The following is a 22,193-nucleotide window of genomic DNA, read 5'->3' as shown; positions in this document are numbered from 1 at the left end:
AGTATTCTACTGTTTGCCCAATAAAAGTTTACACTGTGTAAATGCATTTTGTATTTCTACAGTGTTTACAGTGATTACTCAATATTAGTTGAGAAAATGTATGATGATCATGTTTATTAGTAACAGCTGAATAACAGATGCCCTACTTTAAAATGTATCTGTACTAAACATAAATAAAAATTTTACTGTGAATCTCATTTTTAAAAGATCTGGCTAGAGTGGTATTTACAGGTGAGAATGTAGGACAAACACAAATAGCTGATTTACCAGATGCTTCAAAGTTGTTTTTACATTCCAGCACTCCCAAAAGTAGATTTTATTTATGACAAAGTAATACAGCAGTTTGTTTCTTGAATACTGGCTTTATGCATGTCACTTCCATTTGAATTCATTCAAATTATTTGGAAACTTAAAAACAAAATATTCTTGATATTCATTTTTTCTCTTATCTATGTTTTTTTTATGTAGTATTTTTTTTATGTAGTATGTATAACTGAAAAACATGTTCATTAATGCTGTCATTAATCAACATTTATTAAAGAAATATTCAGACATTGAACTTATTTAAAGAGCAAAGAGAAAGATATTATCCCTGCTGGCAAATACTGTATAAAATAAAAAGCAAGGCAGATTTATGATCTTAACAAACCTAAAACGTCATCTGCTAATACTTAAGTAAATTGGTAAAATATAATAAATGATACCCCAAGCACTAATATTTCTATCCTAATCATAATCCTCCATGTTAATACTGTTAGGTGCCATCAAGTTGGTTCAGACTCACAGTGACCCTATGTGCAACCGAACGAAACACTGCCTGGTCCTGCACCATCCTCACAATCATTGCTATGTTTGAGCCCATTATTGTAGCCATCTCTGACAGAAGAAAAACTGATGCATTTGAGTTGTGGTTTTGCTGAAGAATACTGAATATACCATGGACTGCATGAAGAACAAACAAATCTGTCTTGGAAGAAGTACAGCCAGAATGCTCCTGAGAAGCGAGGATGGCAAAATTTCATCTCACTTACTTTAGGCATGCTACTAGTAGGGACCAGGCCCTGGCGAAGGCTATCGTACTTGGTAAAATAGAGGGTTAACTCCATAAAATGAGTTATATTTGTGAGAAACAAACTCACAAATGTATGGATAGTTGATACTTGCAAAGTTCCTTAAAATAAAGAGTATGTTCTTAAATTGAAAAGAATAATTCTTTGGTGACTGTGATGTTGTCTGTGTTGGTTGGGAGGAGTGGAAGGTAGTATATAAATTGACTTCAGAGATCTGTAGCTATTCTAAAATTGTAAGTTTTATGTAGTATATATGTTTATCTTTAAGAACACCCCCCCCCCCATTTACAAAAAGACAAAAGCATTGTTCTAAATAAAGAAAAATATTTATTGGGCTCCTTCTCAAGGAATGCTGTCTATTTATTTACTTACTAGGGAAAATAGTTGTCAAACTACTAACAGCAGTACCTCTGGGGAGGAATTCTGATAAAGTTTGATCAAGGGGAACTTGAGCTTTATCCCTAACATATGAATTTTCAAAATGATGATATATTTGTACTGTCTATATAGCTAATAACAATTTCAAATGATTACATAAATATAACAAAATGAAAGATGAGTACATAAAAAAGGTTCAGATAGCTTTACTGAGAATCAAGAAGTCTTTCTGGAAGAAGCAGCTTTATGAAATGCTCTTGGGTGAAAGCTTCCAGACAGGGAGTAAACAGCATGAGTGAAGTTGTTTAGATTAGAGCAGCACATGGAGGGCCAAATCAGAAAGCCAAGAAACCTAGCTACACTGTTCCGGCAATACAAAGCCACTAAGGTTCTAGATTAAGGGAAGTAATATTGAGACTCGAATTAAGTAAAACAACATACAAACTCGTTTTAAACACTAAGAGATCATATATCAAATCACAGGAAATAGAAAGTATTAAAATTTGGAAAACAAATGGCGTGTATTTGTGTGTGTGAACTGTTTGCTAAGAAAAAAGAGTCTACGGTAATGAAAACTGAAAATGTTTACTGATAATACTGTTACATAGGCTACTTTAGAATTCTTGTTTGTTTATTCTAGGAACAGTATTTCCTCCCAGTGAATATGCTGCCATAATAAATATACCCCCTGAATCAGAATAATACTAAATTTATCTTTGATTCCTATCAATAATTTCTGGGGGAAATTTTAATCTTAAGATTACTCATACTTCCTACCTGTTATAGTAATTACAGCTTATAAAACTGCAAGATGCTTCAACTTAGCATGCAAACAAACTTAATATTCTATCAGAACTACAGATTTCTAGGAGTTCTGTTCAGTCTTATAACCCTTTCCTAAACTGGCTTTAGAGGAGATAAATTTGAGGAAAAAAATGCCTTTCTACCTGTTTCTCTCCAATAAGAAAACTTCATGTACCATTCAAATAACAAATAATTAATCAATATTCTTGCCTTTATGGTAACAGTATGCTTTAGATAATCTCAGGGCTTAAAAATACATTTTAAATGGATTTTCATAAAACAGAACAAAATCAAATTTAATTTAAAGACTTTTCAATATTAACCACAAAAAGGGAGTTAAAAAATATATATATAGTCTATCCTTTTCAAGGGAACCATTACTGGATTAGATATTTCAAAAGAAATGCTTGTGGATTTTTAGTCTACCTCAAGAAAGTCTTCATGCTAAAAGAGCCAATAAAACAAAACAAAAACCTAGTCATCTTTTTCTTAAGTTATATTAAAAGGTAAAAGAGCAAAATAAGGAAGTAAAAGCACACACACACACAAAAAAAAAAAAAAAAGAAAAGAGAAAGAAATGAACCCATTGTACCAAAAGGAAATACAAAACCTCAGTGAAGACAGGCAGGGAAGCTTAGAATGAGCGTGCTGCATCGCTTGCCAAGCAGGAACCACAGTGCCCTTGCAACAGACCCATTAAAAACCCAGTGCTGTCGAGCCGATTCCAACTCATAGCGACCCTATAGGACAAGAGTAGAACTGCCCCATAGAGTTTCCAAGGAGCACCTGGCAGATTCGAACTGCCGACCCTTTGGTTAGCAGCCATAGCACTTAACCACAGGCCACCAGGGTTTCCTTGCAACAGACAGCCAGACTGTAATCAGTGTGTTATATACTAATCAGTGAGTAGCTCACATACTAATCACCTATTTCATAACTCCATAACTTATGTTTAAAAATGTACAGCTCATTTGAAATATCAAACATCACAAATGGTATTTAAAAAGCAACCTCATGTGTATGACAATACTCTCAGTGGGAAAATCATCTGGACAGCACAAGTTTCTACCAGTACCTAGATAGTGAGAACTTCACAAAAATCTTTGATGGGCTTGAAATAAATGAGTTCTTCAATTTCCTTCTAACTCTATAACTCCAATCTAAATCAATACTCCTGTTAATTTTAGTACTAGTATAAAGAAAACCAAACCAGTTGCCACTGAGTCAATGTCATGACCACCCCATGTGTGTCAGAGCAGAAATGTGCTCCACAGGGTTTCCAATGGCTGATTTTTTTTGAAGTAGAACCCCAGGGCTTTCTTGTGAACTACCTGTGGGTGGACTCAAACTGTCAACCTCAGTTAACAATGGTGCAAGCTATTTGCATGACACAGGGACTCCATAATACTAGCATAAAATAAAAACAACCATTTCAGTGCTCTGGAAATCAACTGAAGACATACAACAATGTGAGAAGCATTTATGCTTGAAAATCTGAAGTAGGTAAAAGAACAGTGGAGAATATGTGGTATTCTAGCCTGAAGCAGCTCCCATCTACAGGTCACTGCCCCAACACACACAGACACACAAACACACACACTGAAGAAACTGACAAACTTAGCCAGACTGACCAAAAGAGAGAAAATATAAATTACGAGTCAGCAATGAAAGCAGAGCATTAATACCAACATTACAGAAATTAAAGGGATTATGAGAATATTTGAACAATTCTTTGCCAACAAATTACAAAACTTAGATGAAATTAACAAATTCCTAGAAAGACAAAAATTACTAAAACTGACTTCAAGGAGAAATAGAAAATTTGAAAGAACTATAAGAAGAAATTGAATCAGGAATTAAAAATTTTACACAAAGAAAAGCCCAGGCTCAGATAGCTTCAATAGTGAAAATCAAACCAAACTCACTGCCATCGAGTAGGTTATGACTCCTTGCGACCCTATGGGCCAGAGTAGAACTGCCCTATAGGGTTTCTAAGGAGCAGTTGGTGAATTCGAACTGCCAACCTTTTGGTTAGCAACCAAAAGCTTAAGCACTGCACCAGGTTCTATCAAATATTTAAAGAAGAAATAATATCAATCCTTCACAAACTCATTCAGAAAAAAAAGGAGGGAGCATTTCCCAATTTGTTTTATGAGGTCAGTGGTACTTTGATATCAAAGTTAGAAAACGATGTCGTAAGAAAACTACAGACAAATACCCCTCGTGAACACAGACACGAATATACTTAAAATAGTAGCAAACTGAATCCAGCAATATATAAAAAAATTTTTACATCATGACCAGTAAGAATTTTCTTCCCCAGGAAGGAAAAGTGATAAAACCACATGATCACCTCAATAAAGACCAAAAAAATTAAAAAAAGAAAAAAAAAAAAAGAAACCATTTGACAAAATTCAACACTCATCATGATAAAAATTCTCAGCAAACTTAGAAGAAAACTTAACCTGATAAAGCAATCTATAACAAACTCATAGCTAACATCACGCTTAACTGAGAAGGACTGAATACTTTCCTCTTAAGATTAGGAAGTTACTTTTGCTATTTCTATTCAACATTGCACTTGAGCTTCTAACTAATGTAATAAAGTAAAAAGGCACGCAGAGAATAAAGGAAAAACTAAAATTGTCTGAATTCACAGACAATCTGATCCAAAAAGTAGAAAATCTCAAGAAATTTGCAATAAAACTATATGGACAAATATACAGGAGTAACAGGGTTACAGGATACAACATGAATAAACAAAAATGAAGTACATTAGCAATCAACAATTCAAAAATGAAAACAATTCCATTCATAATAGCACCACAAATAATAAAATACTTAGGAATAAATAAAGAAGAGAATTGCAGACCATTTTAATTTACGGATATAGATGCAAAAATACCAAATAAAATATCAGCAATAAAATGCAGCAATTCTACATTATGCTCAAGAAAGGTTTATTCTAGAAACACCATAATTCATTATCAGATAATTTATAACCATAATTTAAAAATCAGAAATTAAACCATACAATCATATCAATTGATGCTGAAAATACACTTGATAAAATATTGCAGTTACTCCTAATTGAAAAAACAAGTAAAAAAAAAAAAAAAAAGAAAATGATTTGAATACAGTAAACACTATTTTCCAAAAGTAAATAGCCTAAACACTAAAGGTTTTTCAATTAAATAAAGGAAATGGGGAGGTCAGTATCACTAGTATCATATGACACTGCCTTGGAGGTAGACAATGCAATAAATCATTGGAAAAGAAGAAACACAACTATCACTTTTGGGTGATGTCAAGTATAAACAAATAATCCAAAGGACTTTACTAAAAAGTCATTAGAATTAATAAGTTTATAAGGTATCTAGTATATGACAAAAATCCAGTCACCAACAGCTTTTATCTACCCTAGCAATACCAAGGAAACCCTGGTGGTGTAGTGGTTAAGTGCTACGGCTGCTAACGAAACGGTCGGCAGTTCAAATCCGCAAGGTGCTCTTTGGAAACTCTAAGGGGCAGTTCTACTCTTTCCTAGCAATACCAAAAAAAGAAAAAGAAACCCACTGCCATCAAGTTGATTCCGACTCACAGCGACCCTACAGAACAGAGCAGAACTACCCCATGGAATTTCCAAGAAATGGCTAGGGAATTCAAACTGCTCCCATTTTGGTTAGCAGCCATAGCTCTTAACCAATGGAAAAACATTTCGTTTAAAATATAAAAATATTTCATTTAAAATACATTCTAAAAATTAAGCAGAAAAAGCCCAGGACCTAAATGAGGTAAATTTTAAAATCTTACCCAAGATAGAAACCAATCCAAACAAATAGAAATGCATACCATGTAACTATCTGGAAAGACATATTATTACAATAACGTCAATGGTTCCAAAATTAACAAATAAACATAATGCAATTCTGGTAAGAATTCCAAAGAGTTTTTCTAGAATTGGAAAAATATAAACCTTAAAACTTGTATGGTAAAATAAATGCCAAAATTAACTAAGAAATGTATGAAAAATTGTAACAGTTGGAACAGAACCTGCCTACCAGATAGCAGGAACATTTTTAAAGTAGATACTCATTTTCCAAGAAAATCTAAAGATGCTCCTATCTGGCATTTGTATATATTAATTGGATATTGCTAATAACTTCTATTCACAGATAATGACCAATGGTTACTGAGTGTATTTATAAAATACCACATATCATTAAAACTCTCAATAAATTAGGAATGTGTATTTTAATTGCATACATGATTAAATAATAATGAAAATATTTAAACAATTACTGAGTACCATGTTATAAGAATTTTATACATTAGAATTTTATACATAGCATCTTTCATAATTCTTTTAATAGACCCAAAGGGCTATCTCTATTTTAAAGATAATGAACTTGGGCACAGAAGGTAGCTAACTTGCCCGAGGTCACATTTCTAGTAAATGACAAAATGAGGATTTAAATAACAGAATAGCAGGTTCAAATGGAAAAGTATAGCACTAAATCATGGGGGAAAAAAATCTATATGTTAATTATAAAAGAAAATTTACTTACATCTACATGTTAGTCCATAAAACCCAGTAAAAAAAAAAACCCAGTGCCATGGAGTCGATTCCGACTCATAGCGACCCTACAGGACAGAGTAGAACTGCCCCATAGAGTTTCCAAGGAGCGCCTGGTGGATTCGAACTGCTGACCCTTTGGTTAGCAGCTGTAGCATTTAGTCACTACGCCACCAGGGTTTCCTCAAAAATTTTTTTCCTGCTTTGAATTTGTCTTTTTTTGAGTATGAGCGATATTTATCTATATAACAAAACATCTGCCATTTCAACATGTTTACAAAATTATGTCAGTATTCCAGTGACAATTAAAAATGAGGAAAAAATATATGACAAATTAAAGTTTAAATTCTGCTTCTCCTTCCTAAATGTTGATGCTGATCTCATGATATGGTGCTAGCTTACCTTTTTAGACAACTGAAACTATCTAAAAAAAAAAAAAAAAACAGAGATTTCACAATAGCATGAGGTGAAATTACAGATGTTAACTGCTTTAGCAAATCTTCGAGGGGGAGACTCAAACACAGAAGAAAAAGGAATTAAGGATATCTTCCAACTCACGTCACTTACGAGAATGAAAGAGGTCATTAAAAGTAATTATAATGAACAACAGGCTAAAGCAGGACTGCCCCAGACAAACTCAGACATATGGTCTCCCTAGTTAAAAAATAAAAATAAAAAATAGCTAATATTTTTTGTTCTTATGATGTTATCATGCACTCCATGAAACAAGACTTTGTCTTATTCACTGCCCCTAGATGGGTGTTTTGTGCACAGTAGGCACTCAATAAATAATTGCTGAAGAAATTAATAGACTTCCTTAAAAAAAAAAAAAGATTCCTGTGTCTATGCAAAAATACAATATAGCTTAATTGCTTAAACAACATTATGATCTAAGTTATAAGCATTAACTCATGCACACAAAGACTTAGAAAAATAACCAAAAAAAGAAAAGAAACCCATCGCTCTGTATTAAACACAGGTGACTGAATAGTGCAATTAAGGCATGGCACTAAATAAGAAACGGCATACTGCATACTTCTAATTTAGAGTCTAACAATTAAAGCAAAATTTAAACCTACGAGAACAGTTTTTCTTTTTTAAATGCTTTTCTGTCCTAGCCATGATGCTCAATTATCACGTAAGGAAGACAAATCTGCTTTCATTTCTTACCTGCACAGCCGAAAGCCAAATGGTATCTAGAAGAGGGGCTGAATTTGACACAGCACACGTTAGCCTTGGCCTCAATGCTCGCAACGGAGTTGTCTAGGTTGGTAGACCACAGCTTCACTAAGAATAAAGGACAATAAAAATGAAAAGAAACATAATATTAGCAAATGCTTCTGTAACTTAGAAAGTTTGCTTATTGCTCCAGTTATTGTGCAAATCTAAAATACTTTTTTTTTTTACTAGGACCAAAAATGTTTAAATTGAATGATTTAATACTAGAATAACTTCCTGAAACTAAGACGGCTTAGTTTTATTGTCAGAAATCAACTTGGATAAATATGGATGCATACGGACAGGTAACATGGTCCCACTAGAGCATAAAGGAAGGGGACAGGAAAGCTATCTAGAGCCCATGTGGTGGGTACATGTGTATCCCTTTTAGTAGTCTTTAAAGAGTACATATGTTATATGCACACACACCTTTATGACTGGTATATATCAGAATAAAAATATCTTTTAGAGCACTTGGGAGAAGTTCTTATTTTATTTTTTAATTAAGAATTTCATGATTTTAAAATTTTATGTAGGAATTTAGTTATGTGATTTAACTAAGCCTTTTAAAGTAAGAAAGTTAAAATCATTTAGCCAAATTTAAAATTTTGTTTTTACATTAGATATTTAGTCTATCTTCAGTGGTATTTATTGAGATTTGTAATGATTAGGGAGAAGAAACCTGTATGATCCAAAAGCAGGTCTGACTTGAAATTAGAAGTAAAAAGGTTAAGTCATTGTGTAACAAAGGCACTACAGCAACTCTCATACCCTCTTCCCATACTCAGTGCACCACAGCAGATAGTCTTTTCCCTAAGTAGTGGAACTCCCATCTCCATGGGTTTCCTAGTTGGTGACAAGTAATGATGCTTGGGGGAGGGTAGTGAATCCTTTTACGGGATGCAAAAGTTCCATGCTGGAAACCCTCCCAGGCCTCATCCTAAGTGTCCCTTCATTTATATTCTTTTTGTTATATATAATCAAAGTATAATAGTAAATATCACACCTTCCTGAGTTCTGCTAGTAGTTCTAGCAAATTATCGAACTCAAGGTAGTAGGAGTCAACAGGTTAGAAGTGAGGGGAGCCTTCCTCGGGATTCCCAAGCTTGCAGCTGGTATCCTGAAAGAATAAGGGGAATCCCCAAATTTTCAGCCAGCAAATCAGAAGTGAAGGTGCTGTGGGGATCGCCAAGCTTGAGGTTGGCAGCTGAAGTCCTAGGCAGATGTGACATTCCAGAGGACTGTGCCCCTTAACAGACGGGGTCTAACTCAGCTCTGGTGGTCAGGATACAAGGAGAGTATGGCACTTGCAGTTGGTGTCACAGCAGAAGTGGAACAGAACTGAATTGGTTTGGGTTGCATTTCCCCTTAGAGGCATTATGAAATCGTAGGATCATTTTACAAAGGCTAATCAGTAACTTGCAAAGAGGAGGAGTAAAAATAAAAATAGCTCCAAAATACACTAGTTCAGTGAAATGGGATCTCATAAGAACATAGAATTTCTTTTAACATACGGGATCTCTGAGTAAAAACTAATCATGACAAACAATGCTGTTATTTACAATATGATGAATCTAACAGACTTCCCAAAGGAAGGTATTCATTATTGAAAGAGTAAGAATTTTAAATAGCAGTATTTGTTCCATGTTATTTCTCCAACAGAAGCCATGTGCCACTTTAATCAATACACAATCTTTCTGGCATTGAGATCCACAATACTGAGATGAGATGTCTAGCTAGATTTGAAAGTCTGCATGCCAAACATAACACTTCAAATATTATTAAGTGGATTTTGGTAGAACTGTATTCCAATAATCCAGAAAACCAAAGTTAACCCGTAACAAGTACTTATGGGGAACCCACTATACCCATAACCCCACTATACTCACTGAGAACTTTAATAAACAAGGGTTATATATCAGTATTTTATGACAATTATATACAATTAAGCATAAAAATGAATCAGAACTAAGAGAATAATAGTTAAATTAGAAGCGAGTCATGTCTTTATTTTGTAGTAAATTTTTCAGTGGAGTAAATCATTAGTATTTTTTAAGTAAGTCATGAAGGTAACTGCCATGATTATAATTTCTAATGTATAAGATATTAGTGTTCAATACATCTGAGCTACAAGGTTAGTAAGGTTTAAAATAATATGAAGATATGGAAAAAGAAGTTACATAAAAATAACAATATACTTTCAGAGTAATTATTAAACAGAACAGGTATAATGAAATAACATTAAAAAATAATTGGAATATCCTAAGATGGTATCATAAATCAAAAGGTAAAATAGTATACAGGCAGTCCCCAGATCACAAACGTCTGACTTACATAAAATCTACAGTTGCAAAGCAACCCCCATATAGCCTATTATATTAAAAATGTGATGTACATACAAGGGTTCGTAATAAAAAATCGAAGCTACTTTGTGATGTGCATTATTATTACTATTGTATTATGGTTAAAGATGTTTCTGTGTGCCTGGAAGTGTTTCTTTAATGCTTTTTTATGCATAGAAAGGTACAGTATATATGATACACTATGACAAAACATTTGACTAACTGATGTTAGATCCAAACCATGCCTAACTATTCCAACTTATGTACAAATTGGACTTAAAGACAGATTTAGGAACAGAACTTGTTTGTAATCTAGGGACTGCCTGTAATCTTATGTAGAAAATCTAAAATAACCATAAAAGTGCTGGGAGATAATATCTAAGCCAAATATAAATAAGATGGTTGTCATGGATTGAATTATGTCCCCCCAAAAATATGTGTATCAACTTGGTTAGGTCATGATTCCCAGGATTCTGTGGTTGTCCTCCATTTTGTGATTGTAATTTTATGTTAAATAGGATTAGGGTGGGATTGCAACACCTTACAAGGTCACATCCCCAATCCAATGTAAAAGGAGTTTCCCAGAGGTGGCCTGCACCACCTTTTATCTCTTAAGAAATAAAAGGAAAGGGAAGCTAGCAGAGAGTGGGGACCTCATTCCACCAAGAGAGCAGTACAGGGAGCAAAGCTCATCCTTTGGTCTCTGGGGGTCCCTGGGCAAGAAACTCCTAGTCTGGGGGAGGACTGAGGAGAAGGACCTTTCTCCAGAGCTGACAGAGAGAGAAAGCCTTCCCCTGGAGCTGAGCCCTGAATTTGGACTTCTAGCATACTAGACTGTGAAAAAATAAATTTCTCTTTGTTAAAGCCTTGTGGTATTTCTGTTACAGCAGCACTAGATGACTAAAACAATGGTCTTTAGAATAAGGAGACAGTACGTAAGTCATTCTTTCTCCTTAAAAGTTTGATAGTCTCACCACCACCTGTCAGTTTGTTGTACTGTGGTGGCACGTGTGTTGCTATGATGCTGGAAGCTATGCCACTGGTATTTAAAATACCAGCAAGGTCACCCATGGTGAGTGAGTTTCAGAGTAGTTTCTAGACTAAGGCAGACTAGGAAAAAAGGCCTGGTGATCTGCTTCCAAAAATTAACCAATGCAAATCCTGGAATCAAATGTACCAATGATTATAAAGATGGCACAAGAACGGGCAATGCTTTGTTCTCTTATACATAAGGTTGCCATGAGTCATAGCTGACTTGATGGCAACTAACCACCGTAACAACAAGTGCTTCATCAAATGTCAAAAATTACAATTTCAACACTTACTGATAATAATTCTCTTCTGTCAGGAAAAATAACATTTAAAAAAATACAGATTATCCTCAAGGAGAAAAGCTAAGGGCAATTAAATAAAACAGAACACATTGTACTTATTTATATAAGGCTTCCTCTAACTCCTAGTAAACAATCAAAACAGTGACCACCAGAAAAATCATATTGCAATGTCAGAGGATAAAAACAAACAAACTTATTCTGAATAGTATCTAGTCGCTTTTAGGAAATAAATTTGTTCCTTTAAAGTAAGTGTTTTAAGTTTTATTTATTTAATGTTAATAGGTAAAGGAAAGTTGTTTTGCAAGTATAACACAAGTCTTTAGTCTAATTAAAAAATACTGAGTTTAAAAATATCCAACTACCATAGAGGACGGGCAAAATTTATCATCTAATAAGCTGTAAAATCTGGGTTAATCAGTCTCTAAGTTCTTTTGTACAAGATGATTTTTTCCAAAAACACAAAATATACTGAATTTCTATAATAATGTCAATCATTTCTACTGTGCAGGATTTAGAGCTACTCAGGCAAAATTCACTATATTTGGTCCATTTGTACCAAATCTTCCTAAGAAAGAATTCACTGTAAAAGACAAAAGAGACAACAGGCACAGGAGTCTGACACAGTAAGAAAACCTAAGTAGTGAGATGTGCAGGTATGAGCACGAAAACCACAATCACTGGCGCAGAGTCGATTCCGCCTCTTAGCTAACCTACAGGACAGAGTAGAACTGCCCCGCAGGATTTCCAAGGAGTGGCAGGTAGATTCAAACTTCAGACCTTTTGGTTAGCAGTTGATGAGTAAGTTTAGTGAATGATTCTCCTGGAACTACTTCTGAACAGTCTAGGACTTACAGAGAAAAAAAATGGCTACAAGTATAAAGGGATAGTGCTATTTCACCAAAAACTATTGTGAAGCTGAAAGACAATCTGCATCTCTATACAAAGCATAAAGAATTAAACATAAAGAGCTGCATTCTGACAACAGTGATTGCCAGACATAAAGAAGTTTAAACTTGGTCAAAGAGAGACAACAGGTCTTCCATTAGTAAGATATTATTACCTAGCAAATTACCTCAAAACTTAATTACTTAAAACATAAAAAATTATTATCTCACAGTTTTTGAGGATCAGGAATCTAGGAGCCACTCAGCTGGCCAAGAACTGACCCATACAAATATGGTCAACTGATTTAACACAGTTGCAAAGACAACTCAATGGAGAAAGGAGTCTGTCTTCAACAAATCATTCTGGAACAACCGGGCACCCACATATGCCAAAAAAAGAAGCAAAGAAAAAACAAAATGAAGCAAAAAAATTCAACTCATCCTTATGCAAAATTTAATTCAAAATGAATCATATACTGAAATATGAAACCTAAAAAAATAAAACTTCCAGAAGAAATCACAAAACAAAATCTTTGTTACACTGGGTTAGGTAAAAAGTTTTTAGATATGACAGTAAACGTTTAATCCATACAAGAAAAAATTGATAAATGCCAACTCTATCAAAATTTAAATCTTCTGCTCAAATACTGTTAAGAGAACGAAGAGATGGGAGAAAATATTTGTGAATCACATATCCAGCAAAGGACTGGTATCCAGAATGTATAAAACTTACTGCCTTAAAGTCAATTCTAACTCAGGGAGACTGCGTATGTTAGAGTGTAGAACTGTTGTATAAGGTTTTCTTGGAAGTAATCTTTACAGAAACAGACTGCCAGGTCTTTCTTCCATGGTGCCACTGGGTGGATTCAAACCACCAACCTTTAGGTTAGTAGTCGAGTGCAAACCTCCACAATACATAAAATACTCTTTAAACTGAACAGTAAGAAAACAAACAACCTAATGAAAAACTGAGCAAAAGATCTGAATAGGGACTTTACTAAAGCATCTGTATTCATTTATATGAGTAACAAATGAGCCTATGAAAAGATATTCACTATAGAGTAAGTGTACAGATACTGTGGAAAACAGCTTGTCATATTTTTATAATTTTAAATATATACTTATATGACTCAACAGTCTCACTTCTGGGTATTTAATTAAAAAAAGTGAAAACTTACATATGCAGAAATTTTTACGTGAATATTGGTAGTGACTTTATTCATAATCATATAAAACTGGAAACAAACCAATGACCTTTAACTAGTAAATGGAAAAACTGTGATATCATAGTTTAGTATGGTCTTTATCAATAAAAAGAAAAGAGCTTGACATACACAGTAATATGAATAAAACTAAAAGACATTCTGGTAAGTGAAAGAAGTCCAACTCCAAAGGCTACTTTCAGTATGATTCCATTTATAATACGTACTGGAAGAAGTAAAATGAAGGGGACAGAGAAAAGATCAGCGGTTGCCAGGGATTTGGGATATGCAGAGTGAATGAATAAAAAAATACAGCACAGGAGCATTTTGCAACAGATGATGGAACTGTTCTGTATCTTGATTGAGCTGGTGTTTACACAATTCTCTGCAGTCGTCACATCATTTTGCACACATTCCTGAGTGGCTAGAGCAGGAATCTGCAAACTATAATATACGTGCCAAATCCAGCCCACCAAATGGTTTTGCATGGCCCATGAACTAAGAATAGTTTTACATTTTTAAATAATTGGAAAAAATATCAAAACAATAATATTTCATGACATGAAAATTATATAAAATTCAAATTTCAGTGTAGATAAAGTTTCACTGGAATACCAAACCAAAAAACCCATTGCCATTGAGTTGATTCTGACTCATAGTGACCCTACAGGACAGAGCAGAACTGCCCCATATGGTTTCCATGGTGCTCCTGGTAGATTCGTACTGCCGACCCTTTGGTTAGCAGCCGCAGCTCTTAACCACTACACCACCAGGGTTTCCCATTAGAACACTGTCATGCTCATTCATTTACATACTGCCCATGGCTGCTTCTATGCTCCAACAGCAGAGTTAAGCAGAGACCGTACGTTGTGCGCTCATCACTTCACACTGCTGCTCAGCACACTATAAATCACGGTGACACAGTTAAGCTAAACAGCATTTTGAGTGCCACCTGTATTGCTACACACTGACATTTTATTTTTGTACTACCAGTACATACCCATCACATCAAAATTAAAAAAGAAAAGTGGACTTCAAATATTGTCTTTTAAGGCACAATGGGGAGTAGATTGTTTTGTTATCAAATTAGATAAGCATTGTTTTTGTTATCCAATAACACTATAACTCTGCTAAAAAAAAAAAAAAAAAACCCACAATACATATACACATTACCAGAAAAAAACCACTGAATATAATATTCCCAATTAACAGGAATATAATGGTCAGAAAAATTAGAAATTTTAAAACAAAATGTCATCACAACAGCAGTATTTCTTCACAAAAAAAAAAAAAAAAAATGAGGCTACAATCCAAATGTGCATAAAAAAGGGCAAAGGGAAAGGCATAATAATGATGTGAAATTCACCTTCCAATGATAGAGCTATCCTTGTCTACCTAACCACCAGTCTGGATACTATGTGTAGAAAAAGAGGAAGGAAAAAGCAAGGTTAACTCCAAAGTAAAAGAAATCCGTTAACGGGGCTAGATAAATCTGACAGTGAGGAGAACAGAGACCAAAACAGGATAATAAGGACAGCAAAGGAAAATGTACAGTAAAGGTGGATACACAAGAAAAAACAGAAAAGTGATTAATTAAATTGGCAAAAAGAAATGTACAATTTTTGCCTGGAAATCTTATGTCATTTAGAGAGTTTCATATACACTGGATATTTAATAATACAATTCAGAGTACAGAGATTTCTAAATATACCACCAAGCAAGCTTTTTTTGCTAAAATATCTAAGGGACCTGGTTATAAGATGGCAGCAATTCTAAATGTCACCATGTAGTGTGAATCCAGAAAATATCACTATAATGAGGGTGCAGTTTATTCATTTTTTGTCATTCCAAAAGAGAAATATATTTTTGTGCTTAGTTAATCAGTAATCTTGAAGGCCTGCTATGAGTTCTAATAAATGTTTTAATCTCTGCAACAAAAGGAATTAAGGGGAGAAGGGGAAAGGGGAGTCAAATAGTACCTTTTGCATCATCAGAACCTGAAGCCAAGAGTTTAGGATCCATCAAATTAAAGTCAACACTCCAACACCTCTTCTCATGCTCCTGAATTCAGAAGGAAGACACATTAGTCTCAGACAGAATACGTATCTTCAAATAATTAAAGCAAAAAAACAAAAGCAAAAAAACTTGACATTAATTTACTGCTATGGAGGAGGGGGAGAGAACAGGCTATATGGAACATAAATGAAAAGCAAATTAAGGCTGGCAACGCAAAGTAGTTTCAAAACTTTCTATATGTGGATTAACCCAAATTATTCCATTTGGAAATTCATTTGATGCATTCCATAAATGTAAAAATCTGAAGAGATGCTTTAGAAAAGCACTATTTGGGACAAAGTTCCTAGATTCTAAGGCAAAGGACCACAGACTCGACGGACATCTATGTCAATTGGCACAATGCAGCTCATAAAGACAATGTTCTGCATTCCACTTTGGTGAGTAGTGCCTGGGGTCTTAAAAGCTTGTGAGCGGCCATCTAAGATACAACTACTAGTCTCTTACAATCCAGAGCAAAGTAGGGTGAAGGAAATCAGAGATTCAAGTAAGCAATTAGTCCAAAGGAATAATGGATCATGTGACCCACAGTCTACATGACCCTGAGACCAGAAGAACTAGATGGTGCCCTGACACTGCTACTGATCACTCTGACTAGGATCACAACAGAGGGTTCCAGACAGAGCGGAAGAAAAATCGTAAAACAAAAAATCAAATTCACAAAAAAGACCAGACTTATTGATCTGACAGAGACTGGGGGAAACCCTGAGACTATGGCCCCAAGGCACCCTTTTGAACTGGAACTAATGCCATTCTCAGAAACCACCTTTCAGCCAAACCACAGACAGGCCCATAAAATAAACAATAACATCCGAGAGATTTTTGCTCCTTAAAATAATCAATTATACAAGATCAAAAAGGCAACATTTGCCCAAAAGCAAACATGAGAAGGCAGGAAGGTGTAGAAAATCAGGATGAAAGGAAATAGGAACCTAGGACAGAAATAGCGAGAGTGCTGACACATTGTGGGGGATGAAACCAATGTCATGGAACACTTTATGTACAAACCATCGAATAGGAAACTGATTTGCTCTGTAAACTTTCATCTAATGCATGATAAAAAAATTTTTAAAAATTATGCTAGCAAAAAAAGAAAGCATTCTAGATACATGGGTTAAATAAAATCTATTTTTATTTATAGCACTAAAAAAGAAAGAAAAGCATTATTTGATATTACACAGGTATAAAAAACATCAAAACGGTGACTTCAAATTTGTGCTTACAAAGCACATGAAGCTCTACAGTTGTTAAGAAAAGTAATTCTTGTAACAAATAACTGGTATCCTTATTTACCTGATAGACCTTTGACCTCTGCCCTGTGAATCCATCCCATAGGATGACAGTGCCTTCATAATCACTGCTAGCTAACAAGTTCTTATGATAACTACTCCAACTGATACAGCTAAAAGAGAAATATAGTTAAGTATTACTTTATGTAAAAATAAATAACAATGGAATATAAGGAATTTTAATGTGTTTTCAGAAAAATCAGTACCCTTTTAAAATGGTCTATATGAGTTCACAATCACTATTATGCCCACAACACAGGAAAGAAGAGCATATCAATAATTCCTAGATTTTTTATTGAAACTACCAGGTAATGACTAACACTGGCCATCTTTGATGTACGAGGAGAACATGTCTATGAGTGAAGGTAACAGGCCGGGGGGGCACAGACCATGTCATGGCAGAATGACCGAGACCTAATTACATTGTTTAAGCCCTTGGGTACAACTGTGCCAGAATCATGTGAATTGGATTCCTACATGTACATTGAAAAAACCTGACAAATAAAAGCTTTGACTGAAATTACAATTAAAAGTGTCTGACAATTAAATCTTCAAATATTTATGGTTTCAGCTATTCTCAAAGATTCTGAAAATCTACAAAATCTAAAAATGTATGCTCTTCCTGAGACATATCTGTACCACACATATGGTCATGCTCATGTGTATTAAGGAGGAAGGTCTCTATAAATAAGTAGCATGAAATGGCTAGTAGCACAGACTGAAACCAAACTACCCGCATTTGAGTCATGGCTCCTCACATATTAGTTGTGTACAAAATAAGAGTAATAACGGTAACTATCTCATAACTCTGCTTAAGACAAAGCACTTAGTATAGTGCCTGACACATAAGAACTCAGTGAAGTTATGTCTTGCTCATGGTTTATTCCCTCCACTTACGACATGAACTATAATAGATTCTCAGTGATTAGTGTCACAAATTATCAGGATTCAACATTTTTATGAATGAATTAGCAAACAAAAAGGAAAGCTATAATAAAAACTATAGATCAAGGCTATAATACTTAGAGTCAACTCTGACTCATAGTGACCCTATAGGAAAGAATAGAACTGCCCCATAGGTTTCTAAGGAGAGCCTAATGGATTCCAACTGCTGACCTTTCGGTTAGCAGCTGTAGCTCTTAGCCACTACGCCATCAGCGTACACAGACATAATTAAAATGCACATACGTGTATTTAAGCAAAATAAGACAGGTACAAGAATGACTGCTCTGGAACGTTCATAGTTCTAAATAAATTTATTATTAGGTTAACTTCTTTAAATTATATCCTTTTTAAGCCAGTGCCCATGAGAATAGCTTGGGAAGCTTATTAAAGGAAAAACACAGATTGTAGAATTTCTTTGAGATTTTACTGGGCAAATCAGGAGTAGGGCTCAGTTCCTACATTTTTAACAAGAATCCCAAGTTCGAAAAGCACTCCTTTTGAATTCCAATCCCTAATATATGAAACTTAAACCCTATTATTCCTTCAATGAAAAAAAAAGCAGAATGTTTTTGTGAAAAGAATTCTTAAAACCACATACATAAATTACAGAATTTAGAAATATGTGTATGCTAGGAGAAAACTTTCTGGCTTTCAAACATTATCCATAGGTTACCATAACCTTTTATTCAATACCCCATCAAAGGCCATCTCCAACAAAGACCTTTATTTGATTGTGAATGAATGGACTTTCATTTGGTAACTAGAAACACAATACATACCAACCCTCACAGGGACAAAGCAATCAATATCTGTAAGAATGACATTCTGTTTTCAGTCAATTATCCTCCATATACACAGGACAAGCATAACGTTCACCTGTTGAGTTTAAGGCATCACGTGGAAAGTAAACACTCTCATACTACCTACAGATACCAATATAGATATTCCCCACATCATGCCAACAAAGTAATGTAAGTACCTGATTTTGGAATTGCAGGTCATTTCATTCTCAGGGTAATGAATATCCACTGCATCCTGGATGACTGTGTCATATTCATAGACTTTAATCTTCTTTGTAACCCCAGCAATAGCAAAATAGTCACAATCCCGGTCAAATTCAATACTAAGGAAAAAAGTATATACTTCGTCAGTTTAAGACTATATACCTGTTCTCGTGACATTTACAATGACAACATTTCAGAATTTCGTATTTTCTACTTCTAAAGTTATTCTGTCTACCAGGATAAGAGATCTACTTGAAATGCCTTCAAACTATAATAGGCCCCATGTCCAAATTAAGTTGTTATCAAGACACATCAAACGACAAGTGGCAGGGATTCTGTGTAGATGTGCAGTTCCGCTTATAGAGTTTTGTTCCTAGACATTTGACATGTGTTTTTATTCAACTCGAGTAATCATATTACAGAGGTGCCCTGGTGGCACAGTGGTTAAGACTTAGGGCTTACTCAACTATCAAAGCTAACGAGTTATACTGTAAAGACAATGAGGAAAGATTTAATAGTTTGGTATATTACCAAAATGTTTAAAAAGAATTATCAGTAAATATTTTTAATAGATTCTAGCCATTTCCCTTCCTTCCATTTTGTATGGATGGAAGTTACTTCAATAAATAAATTAGCATACAAGCTGAATTACTGAAGCAACTGGGGAAGGGGTGATAACAAATGGATAGAATACACATAAAAATGTAAGCACTAAATTATCATTACTTTTTCCCAAAGCCATTCCTTCAAATAATTATGATATCTCTTACGAATTCCTAAAACACATTCCTTATACCACAAGCAAACACACAAAAACTAAAAACCTCCCTTCTATTAGTTACTTAGGGATTTTGCCCCTCTCTTGCTGACCTTTCTGTTTAAGTTTCTTTTTTTTTTTTAATAATTTTTATTGAGCTTTAAGTGAACGTTTACAAATCAAGTCCGTCTGTCACATATAAGCTTATATACACCTTACTCCATACTCCCACTTACTCTCCCCCTAATGAGTCAGCCCTTTCAGTCTCTCCTTTCGTGACAATTTTGCCAGTTTCTAGCCCTCTCTACCCTCCCATCTCCCCTCCAGACAGGAGATGCCAACACAGTCTCAAGTGTCCACCTGATACTCTATTTAAGTTTCAATAAGCTATTTCAAAGCAAAGTTCCAGATCTTATTTACCTTTATAGAACTTAATTTGGAGCCTCAACAAAGCTGCTATATAATCAGCGAGAAATCTAAGTGACCTGATGAAATTAAATGGCGAAATGAACCACCACATACATTTGTTGTAGGGTAAAAAATATTACTTTTTGCTTTACTAAACTTTGTGATGTTTTTCACCCTATAACACATTATGTCTCAATATGATTTAAGCATCCTCTGTAGCAGCTTAGCTATAATGATAGAGAATACGTAAGAATTCTCATTGACCTACAATCAATTACATAGTAACAGCTAATGTTCACTGACCACTAACTACTAAACATTTTGCATGTATTAACTAATTTAATTTTCTCAACAACCCTAAGAGGCAGGTCTTATTAATCTCACTCACTTTTTACAAATGAGAGAACTGAAGGCTAGATGTTAAGTAATTTGTCCAAGGTTAGCCTTTTTGTAAATGGATGAGATGGTATTTTAAAAAAAACAGGTAGTCTGATTTCAGTGTCCATGCCATTAAATACCATGCTGCACAAGTCAAAGCTCTTACCTAAAACTCAACGTATAAGGGCTAAAGATTTAACATCTAAAACAACTCTACATGAAATGTGTCTTCTGTGTCTATAACAGTATGTTTCTTCCCCCAAAATGCCTAGTTAGTACTCTGCATACCAAACATTCATCAGAAACACACACACCTAGAGAACATACTTTTCTTTATGGATTATCTGTGACATTTTTCTGGACCGTTAATGATTAGTTAATAATTTAATAAGAAACTTATGATGATGATGATGATGATGATGATAGGTAAGGAAAATAAGTAAACATTAAGACTATTTCCCTAAACACAGTGAGATGTTCACTTTACAACTCTGAATCTTTATTTTATAAAAATTTTAAAGGAATTTCATTCAGCTAAATGCCACTGGCTATAGCAAATGCTCCCATTTGGCTTATTCCATGCCTAAATACCAATGCAACAGATTTATTTGTACAACAACCTCAACTGAACTACCTCAGCTAATATTTGCTGCTCTGTGGATTCCAATGCAGCATAATAATATCAATGGCAACAATTCAACTACCCTAACTCAATTTATATTTGCAGCCTCCTGCTATTGAAGGAGAAATACTAGAGTGTCTGATAAAGGACAGAGTTATCATAACTGACATACCGTCCTTAACCGAGAAGGTTTTCGTATGACTGGGACTTCAAGAGAGAACCAGTTTTATCCCTAAAAAATTTTCCTTCACCTATAAACATACATAGCTAATAAATTAACAACATTCCAATATTACACCAGTAAAAGTTAATTTGTCATTGCCAGAATATTAGTTTTGAATATAAAAATCATTTAAATACTAACCTACTGAAATAGTTCAACATCCTTCAGGAAGAACACTGACACAGAAATAAAAACGCTATCTGTCAAAAGAACTGAATGGGTGGTCTAAATAAATATATAAGCCTGTTATTTATTTTGTTGCTACCCTGTTATTCAAGCCAGATTTTTCCCTTTTTTCAACAAAGACTGTTTAGCTGCATTAGCTCACCTTTAAGTCTCATACTAAAAAAATCAGCTTTTTCTTTTGATATCACTGCTACTATTTTCTTACCACAGCTATCTTTTGTTTTTAATATACTGGAACAGAATAATCTATTCTGGGGTATCAAAGTCCTTTATACTTTAAAAACAACAAAAAGGTTTTAATAGAAATACTGACTAGAAAGTATAAAGAATGTTAGTATTTCTAGTAAGTTTTGATTAAAAGGAAAAAGGAAGACAAAATTTTTCTTTTTCTTTTATTCAAGTACCTTCACATCACCAAAACTCAGTAGGATTTAAGTACTTCCAAACATTGAAACCATTTGCTCCCTATCGGACAGGTTTAATCATATCTCTTCTGAACA

At 34.4% G+C, this 22,193-nt stretch overlaps 1 protein-coding gene across 6 annotated transcripts in view; it reads right to left on the bottom strand.

Annotated features, from left to right (window-relative positions):
• Nucleotides 1-22,193, bottom strand: part of COP1 (COP1 E3 ubiquitin ligase) — a 251,325-nt gene that overhangs the window by 86,972 nt on the left and 142,160 nt on the right. For all 6 annotated transcript variants that reach the window (XR_010319394.1, XM_064276604.1, XM_064276606.1 and 3 more), the window contains 4 exons: nt 19,095-19,238; nt 17,175-17,283; nt 15,788-15,869; nt 7,999-8,115 (listed from right to left, as the gene is read on the bottom strand). Coding sequence is in view for 5 of the 6 variants with exons in the window: in XM_064276604.1 (XP_064132674.1) it covers nt 7,999-8,115; nt 15,788-15,869; nt 17,175-17,283; nt 19,095-19,238 (452 nt within the window). In the remaining variant the exon portion in view is untranslated. The remainder of the gene's footprint in view (nt 1-7,998; nt 8,116-15,787; nt 15,870-17,174; nt 17,284-19,094; nt 19,239-22,193) is intronic.

The sequence above is a fragment of the Loxodonta africana genome, chromosome 25 (genome assembly GCF_030014295.1).
Source record: "Loxodonta africana isolate mLoxAfr1 chromosome 25, mLoxAfr1.hap2, whole genome shotgun sequence".
In the NCBI taxonomy this organism is placed as follows: Eukaryota; Metazoa; Chordata; class Mammalia; order Proboscidea; family Elephantidae; genus Loxodonta; species Loxodonta africana.
This window is presented reverse-complemented; position numbering and strand designations above follow the sequence as displayed.